The 8,767-nt window shown below is 42.8% G+C and overlaps 1 protein-coding gene and 1 pseudogene across 1 annotated transcript; both read right to left on the minus strand.

The window, feature by feature from the left end:
• LOC115274517 overlaps nt 1-741 on the minus strand; it is a 2,792-nt pseudogene extending 2,051 nt beyond the window's left edge.
• A 1,917-nt stretch (nt 742-2,658) lies between these two features.
• Nucleotides 2,659-5,613, minus strand: DEFB129 (defensin beta 129). The gene is made up of 2 exons (XM_029919152.1): nt 5,543-5,613; nt 2,659-3,246 (listed from the first exon to the last, which is right to left on the minus strand). Exons 1-2 carry the CDS (start codon nt 5,598-5,600, stop codon nt 2,801-2,803), a joined length of 504 nt encoding a protein of 167 aa, XP_029775012.1. The 5' UTR covers nt 5,601-5,613; the 3' UTR covers nt 2,659-2,800.
• Nucleotides 5,614-8,767: the final 3,154 nt, after the last annotated feature.

Below are 8,767 nucleotides of genomic sequence, written 5' to 3' on the forward strand. Positions count from 1 at the left end.
CGCTTGCCCCGCATTGGGCTGGGGCTGCCACCTCCCCTGCCCGTCTCGGGCTGGCCTGTTTTCCAATCTCCCCAGTTTCCAATCTCACTCATGTATCCTTCAGGTTCTCTTCCTTCTGGAGTCCGTATTTTCTCCTTCCGCTCTTGCAGATGAGAGTAACGTCCTTCTCAGTTCGATCGATGGGGCAGACGAAGTTTACAGAGCTCCTTCCTCTCTGCCATCTTGGCTCCTCCCCCTGTTATGTTCTTTTAAACTTTTTTTATAGTTTATTTATTTTTGAGACAGAGAGAGACACAGCATGAGTGGGGGAGGGGCAGAGAGAGTGGGAGACAAAGAATCTGAAACAGATTCCTGGCTCTGAGCTGTTAGCACAGAACCTGACACGGGGCTCGAACCCACTAACTGTGAGATGATGACCTGAGCTGAAGTTGGCTGCTTAGCAGACTGAGCCACCCAGGTGCGCTGCTTTGTTATGTTTTGTGTGAGCTCCATCACAGAATGGGAACTTTCCAGACCTTCAGTAATGACTGTGCACAGCCTTATCTCCCAAATCCTCCATGTCAAAAGCATGTACTATTTTGGGTTTGTCTTTCTGGATGTGAAAGCTTACCATAACTTTGCTGCAGCGGTTTTAACATAGAATCTTTCATAAACTAGATGACCAATTGGAGCTGTCCCAGCAGCTGTGGTAACTGCTGTGATCCATTCATCTAGTAGAGTGGAATTGGAAGTCAGCCTCATGGCTTGCAACGTGTGTACACAGGACACTGAGCACAAAGGGACTCCCCTCTCTCTCATAGCAATTAAAAAAATGTTTATGCATTTATTTTGAGAGAGAAAGAGCACAAGCTGGGGAGGGGCAGAGAAAGTGGCAGAGAATCCCAAGCAAGCTCTACACTGGCAGCGCAGAGCCCGACGTGGGGCTCAATCCCATGAACCATGAGATCATGACCTGAGCTGAAATCACAACCTGAGCTGAAATCACGAGTTGGACACTCAACCAACTGAGCCATCTGTGACCCCACCCCTGCCATAGCAAGTTTTGATTTATTAGTAAACTCAAAGCCAGTTTGTGTGCAAAAATCCAAATACTTGATAACAATTTAGTAATCTTTCCTTGCTTGTTGCCTTCTACTATGCATTTTGTGGGCCTTATTCTCATCACTAACAAGAAACAGTCATATCTGACCACAATTGATATCAACTGAGATCTTGGGTCTGAGTATAAAAATCCTAGTAGGGCTGCTCCGCCTTGCCTGGAGCCAGTGACTGACAGACCGGGGACAGAAGCTCAGGGCATTCTAAGAAGTACTTGTAGTTCCTACGTCATCTTACCTGGAGCACAGGAAGGAGGAAGAAAAGGTTATAATCTCTCTCTCTCTTTTTTAAAAAAAAGTTTATTTACTTAGAGAGAGAGAGAAGAGCGAGCTGGGAGGGGCGCCTGGGTGGCTCAGGCGGTTAAGCATCCGACTTCAGTTCAGGTCACGAGCTCACAGTTTGTGAGTTTGAGCCCCGCATCGGGCTCTGTGCTGACAGCTCAGAGCCTGGAGCCTGCTTCAGGTTCTGTGTCTCCCTCTCTCTCTGACCCTCCCCTGCTCACACTCTGTCTCTCAAAAATGAGTAAACATTAAAAAAAACATAAAAAAAACCCCTTCTCTAACCTGATGCTGTCCAATCCGGTTGCCACAGGACTCTGAGCACTTGGAATGTGGCCAGTATGAACGGAAATGTGCTGTGATGGTAATGTACATATGGGATAGCAAAGCCTTGGTAAAAAAAAGTCTGAAATAATTTTTATATTGACTTTATGTTGAAATGAACGTTTTAGATTTATTGTAGTAGAGAGAATATTATTAATATTCATTTATTACATCTATTTCTTTTAACTTTTTTAAATGGAGCTATCAGAAAATTCCCAGTTACCTATACGGGTTTTGTCTGTGGCCTGTCTTCTGTCATCTATTAGAATCACCGCTCTGTCTGCTGTCCGTCCCGTTGGGAATCTTGTTGAAATGCCTTGGCCCAGAGTCAGACATCATGCACCTTCTCCCTTACCCATCCTCCCTGCCCCTGTTCCCCCAGATTTTTATCTTAAATGACTCCATGACTTAGGTTATGTTCTTCTGTGAAGAAGGTAGACTTAGACTGCCTGCATGCTGTTTTGCATATGGGCCTTTTCTAAAAAATCTATGAAAAAAGAAAATAATGATGATGTTTTTTGTCCTGTTACCTCAGGAAAGGTACATCCTATGAGAACCATAAATCCTTGCTACAGAGGCCTAATCTGGGCATCCATGAGCCAAATTCAGCACTCCCTTTCTCCTGGGCATGCAAACGAAAATTCCATTCCCCTCCAGCTCTGTTTTCTCTGTGAGGTTTCCATGAGAATGATAACATTATGTAAACTGTAGGTGATTGAACAGTGTTTATTGAATGACTAATGACTGAAGAAACAGTCCTATGTTTCATTTTACAGGTACCAAAGACAGAGGAACTTGGTGTTTTTAAAAAATTTTTAAAAATATTTATTTATTTTGAGAGAGAGAGAGACAGAGTGGGAGCAGGGGAGGGGCAGAGAGAGAGGGAGACACAGAATCCAAAGCAGGCTCTAGGCTCTGAGCTGTCAGCACAGAGCCTGATGTGGGGCTCGAACTCACAAACCGTGAGCTCATGCCCTGAGCCGAAGTCGGATGATTAACCTAAAACTGAGCCACCCAGGCGCCCCGGAACTTGGTGTTTTAAGGGAAAGACTCATCTGCTCATCTACTTCCTCCAGCTCCGGTCCTGGGGTTGACAGTGTCTAAGGCGGTGGTGTTGGTGGTGAGGAGTCACTGGCCACATCACTGCTTTCTGTGGTGTCACTCTTGGCAGAAGTGGCAGTGTCTGTGAACTTCCATGAGATCGTAGGGCTGGTGGTGGCAGAGTCTACAGTGGTGGCGTTTGGGATGAGGAGGGTGTTGACGCTGGCAAAAGGGCTGACGCTTTTGGTTGCGGGGAGAAGAGGTAAGATAGGATATTTTGTTTGTATCACAGCATCAGGATTCTTCGTAGCTTGTAGGTGTTCTTGGGAGTTCGCTTCAAGTGTGTGGGACATTTCATTTTGCATGTAGTTTTTGATCATTTGAACCACTTTTGGTCCAGCGCAACATTTTTTCTTCTTGCACGTCTGTATCTCTTTTTCACCTGCGGCACAGTGGTCTTTGCATCTCCCAAAACCCATTAAACATCTTCTCAAGCCAAAGTACTCTGCACAAAGAAAAGAAAAAGCCATTGAGCTAAGGTTACTAGCTAGATACGTTGCTAAGTCTGCCAGAGGGAGAGGAATAGAGTAAGAGGGTGTTTATTAATGCTAAGTTTAAAAAAAATGTCGTATTTTTTAAAAATTTTATTTTTGGAAGAGAGAGAGATGGAGCATGAGCAAGGGAGGGGCACAGAGAGAAGGAGATGCAGAATCCAAAGCAGGCTCCAGACTGTGAGCTGTCAGCACAGAGCCCAATGCAGAGCTCAAACTCATGAACCATGAGATCAGGACCTGAGCCAAAGGTGCCCTTATTAATGCTAAATTTTAAGTGCAGTGCTAGGGATGTTGGTGGAAGTAGCTGACAGGCTAAGAAAGTCTCTTTACACCCCTGAAATCCAAAATAAATCTCTCTAGCCCCCCTCATTGAGTAACTTTAAAAATCTAGGGCACATTGGGGCGCCTGGGTGGCTAAGTCAGTTAAGCGTCTGACTTCAGATAAGGTCATGATCTCACAGTCCATGGGTTTGAGCCCCACGTCGGGGCTCTGTGCTGACAACTCAGAGCGTGGAGCCTGCTTCGGATTCTGTGTCTTCCTCTCTCTCTGCCCCTCCCCTGCTTGCTCTCTGTCTCTCAAAATAAAGACATTAAAATTTTTTCTTTTTAAAATCTAGGGCACATAGAGGAAGGGAAAAAAGGAAACACATTTTTTTTTTTGCTTTAGGATATGATTTATTTATTTATTTATTCATTTATAATTTATTTTTAAAGTTTATTTATTTGGGAGAGAGAGAGCATGATCAGGCTCCCATGCAGGCTCCTTGCTTGAGCCCACAAATCATGAGATCGTGACCTTAGCTGAAACCAAGAGTCAGAGGCTTAACTGGCTGGGCCCCCCAGGTGCCCTCAGGCTATGATTTTAGACCTCCAACTTAGCATCTTAGACACTTATAGAGCATCACTATCGCTCCTCATGATCCTAGGAAATGCCAACAAGAGCAAAATCTGTCATAAAACGAATCCAAGGAAGAACTTCAAAAGAATCAGCAGGATGGTCAGGAGAGCTGGCTTCTTGCCAAACCCAGTGGCCCATGACTTCACTGTCCCTGGCAGTTGCTTGGCCTGTGGCTCCTGGGGCACGGTGTTCTACCATTTTCCGCCTCTCTGGGCATTCTGTCCCTCAGAGTTCTTATTCATTATCAAAGCCTTCGCCTCCTCTCTACCAGAGTAACTCCCACATGGTTATCTACAGTCCTACACTCTCTGCTTAGTTTAGAACCTCATCTTCATCTGCTGATTTTTTTTCACCCCAATGTCTCGCTTTTTTCCTAAATCAAGGAAGTTCCCCTTTGCTCTATAATCTTAACAATTCAACCGATTTTCCATAAATAATAAGAGGCTTATGTAGCACCGAACCTTCACATACATTTCAACACCGTTTCTCTCCAGAGTTAAAACAGTAAAGTTCCTATATCTCAGGCAGTGGTATTGATTAGCCTGCTATGCTCGTGTGGAATTTGAGGCTCGAAGTGGCTAAATGACTTCACTCAAGACGACACAGCCACCCTTGCTTATGTTATTACTCTTCTCTTAAGGTCCCAAGGTACAAACATTAGAGATATCTTGATTCTTGCACTTTCCCTTCCCTGACCCATTGCCAATTGTTCTAAATATCTGGGTGATTGTTGTATTCTGAAACAAGTCTTAATGCTTCTCTTTAAACAACAAAAACAACAGTCAGTCCTCCGGTTTCGCATTTTGCCACAGTGTATTCCTAGATGCCCTGATGAGTGATTTGGGAGTTTCCGAGAAGAAAAGTCTGAGAAAAGGAATGGCATTTTACACACCTGAAAACGTTGAGATGGAGAACATAGTCCTATTTACCGGATCCTTAGAGGAGATTTTTTGAGCCCAAGGGAAAGGACTGACTCCGTATTACACCAAAGTATAAACTGGTAGGAACATTTGCTCCAAAAGGTGGTTTAAATTAGAAGTAGAGCAAAAACGAGGTGGACTTGGCTGAGTCCCAGATGATAGCTATGTAGAGGGCGGGAAGGCAGCCTTTATCTACACAGAAAACAGCCTGCTTTCTCTGTAGCTCCCTGGATAGACCTGTCAGACAGAGTCTAGGGTTGGGGCCTCTGGGGGTACATGGGGGATGGTGCGTGACGGAGGCTGTAGGCAAACTCTTTGGCCACCTGTTTGGGCACCTCGTCCATCACAGTACTTGGGTCCCTTGTCATGGACCAGCTAAATCCCTGCTTCCTCACACCGCCCCCTGTGAGTCCCAGGATTCCACATTACCTGTGTTCACCTGGTGCTGTAGCATGAGGCCGGCAAAGATAGGAAAAAGGAGCTTCATGGCTGGGTGCCAGAGAGGGAGCCTTGGATCTGGGATGGTGTTCTTGGGCTCCAGCCTTTATTGGGCTCTTCATGGCCGCAGGCTATGAGCAGCGAGTTCAGCCCCAGCTCACAGCAGTTGTATTTTTACCGATTCTATCAGAGAAGAGTTTTCCTGAACACTTCCGTGCAGCATACTCCCCCGCTCTTGATCCTGGGGGAAACATAAGACCTATGAGATGTGAGAGAAAGTGCCGGCCCTTTGCCTTTCTCCTTCTTAATGTGTGAGCATGGCAAGGGTTGTATATTTGTTTTTCTATTTGTGAGCTAATTATGCCTAAGGCACTCAGTGTGGGAGAGGCAGAAGAGCAGAAATCGCTATAACCATGGACTCCTGGGGGACCGTCTCTGTTTTTGTCCTGGAGTCTCCACCATTTGGCCTGGGCACGGGGTTACATAGCAATTCAGGACATGTACGTTGAAATGAGTTTGTTGTAGGCAGCTCTCAGCAGAAGTTAAAAAAAGTTTATTTATTTATTTTGAAAGAGAATTAGAACAAGCTAGCAGAGGAAAGGCAGAGAAAGAGAGAGAGAGAGAGAGAGAGAGAGAGAGAGAGAGAGAGAGAGAGAGAGAGAGAGAATCCCAAGCAGGCTTCATGCTACCAGCACAGATCCTGATGTGGGGCTCAGTCCACGAACCATGAGGCCATGACCTGAGCCAAGATCAAGAATTGGTTGCTTAACCAACTCAGCCACCAAGGCGCCCCTTGGTGTAACCTGAACTTCCTTTTTTATTGAGATACAATCGACATATAACATATTTGTTTCAAGTGTACAACATGATGATTTGATACTTGTATATATTGTGAAATGATTATGACAGTAAGTCTAATTAACATCCATCACCATGCTTTACTGTCTAGCAACTTTCAAATATACAATACAGTATTATTAACTATAGTTACCATGTAGTACATTATATCCCCGGGACTTACTGGTTTTCTAACTGGACATTTATATCATTTGATGATCGTTATCCATTTTGCCTTCCTCTCCTCTCCCCACTCTAGGCAACCACCAATCTGTTCTTTGTGTCTATGAGTTCATCTTTTATTTTAGAGGCTACATGTAAGTGAGATCATATGGTATTTGTCTTTATCTGTCTTGGCCTAATTCACTTAGCATAATGCCTTCAAGGCCCATCCATGTTGTTGCAAAGGGCAGTATTTTCTTTATTATGGCCAAATCATATCTCATTTTATATATATTACATTTTCTTTATTAATTCATTCATCAGTGGACCCTAAAAGTTGCTTTGATGTTTTGCTATTGTAAATAATGGTTTAGTGAACATAGGGGCATGCCATATATATTTTTGATTTAATGTTTTTGTTTCTTTCAGAAAAATACCCAGAAATGGAATTGCTGGATCATATGATAGATCTATTTGTCATTAAAAAATTTTTTTTTATGTTTGTTATTTATTGTTGAGAGACAGAGAGAGATAGCGCTAGCAGAGGAGGGTCAGAGAGAGAGGGAAGTACAGAATCTGAAGCAGGTTCCAGGCTCTGAGCTGTCAGCACAGAGCCCGATGCAGGGCTCGAGTCCACAAACCATGAGATCATGACCTGAGCCAAAGCTGGACGCTCAACCGACTGACCCATCCAGGTGCCCCCTATTTGTCCTTTTTAAAGGAATCTCTGTACTGTTTTCCACAGCGGTTGCACCAATTAGATTCCCACCAAAAGCGCATCAAGGGTTTTGTTTTTCCCACAGTCTTGCCAACACTTGTTATTTCTTGTCTTTTTGGTAGTAGCCATTCTAACAAGTGTGAAGTGATATTTCACTGTGATTTTGATTTGCATCTCTCCCAATATTAGTGGTATTGAGCACCTTTTAAGGAACTGCTTGGCCCTCTGTATGTCTTCTTTGGAAAAATGTCTATTCAGATTCTCTATCTATATGTAATCAGATTTGTTGTTGTTGAGTTGTACGAGTTCTTTATATATTTTGGATATTAACCCCTTACCAGATGTATGATTTGCAAATAGTTTCTCCCATTCGGTAGGCTGCCTTTTCCTTCTGTTGATGGTCTCCTTTGCTCTGCGAAGCTTTCTGGTTTCACGTAGTCGCATTTGTTTGTGTTTGCTTTTGTTGCCTTTATTTTTGGTGCCAATCCAAAAAAGCACCGCCCAGACTGACATCAAGGAGCTTACTGCCCATGTTTTCTTCTAGGAGTTTTTGTTGTCAGATCTTATGTTCAAGTCTTTAATCCACTTTGAGTTAATTTTTGTGTACAATGTAAGAGTTTTGCAAATTCTTTTGTGACCGTTCAGTTTTCCCAACACCATTTATTGAAGGGACTGTCCTTTCCCTATTGTATATTCTTGGCTTCCTTGTCATTAACAAATTGACCATATATGTGTGAGTTTATTTCTGAGCTCTCTCTTCTGTTCTGTTGTTTTGTGTGTCTGGTTTTAGGCCCAGACCATACTGTTTTGATTACTATAGCTTTGTAATCTCATTTGAGAAAAGGAACCACAAGGCCTATAGCTTTGTTCTTTTTCAAAGTTGCTTTGGCTATTTGGGATCTTTCATGGTTCTATTCAAGTTTTAGGACTGGTTATTCTATTTCTATGAAAAATTTTATTGGAATTTTGATAAGGATTGCATTGAATCTATAGACCATTTTGGGTGTATGTACATTTTAACAATACCAATTCTTCCGATGATGAGCATGAAATATCTTTCCATTTTTTGTGTTATCTTCAATTTCTAGCATCAGTGTCCTATACTTTCAGTATGGGTCATGAAAGTATAGGTCACCTCCTTGGTTAAATTTATTCCTAGCTATTTTATTCTTTTAGATGATGTTGTAAATGGGATTGTTTTCTTACTTTCTCTAATAGTTGATTATTCGTGTTTAGAAACACAACTGAGTTTTGCATATAGATTTTGTGCCCTTCAACTTCACTGAATCACTTAATAGTTTACCAGTTTTTTGATGACATCTTTAGGGTCTTTTGTGTAATAATATATCACGTGCAAATAGTGACTGTTTTACTTCTTCTTTTCTCACATGGATGCCTTTAATTTATCTTCTTGCCTAATTTCTCTGGCTAGGATTTCCCATACTTTGTTGAAAGAAAAGTGGTTAGAGTGGGCATCTTTGTCTTTTTCATGATCTTAG

Source organism: Suricata suricatta, chromosome 12 (genome assembly GCF_006229205.1).
Source record: "Suricata suricatta isolate VVHF042 chromosome 12, meerkat_22Aug2017_6uvM2_HiC, whole genome shotgun sequence".
NCBI lineage: Eukaryota > Metazoa > Chordata > Mammalia > Carnivora > Herpestidae > Suricata > Suricata suricatta.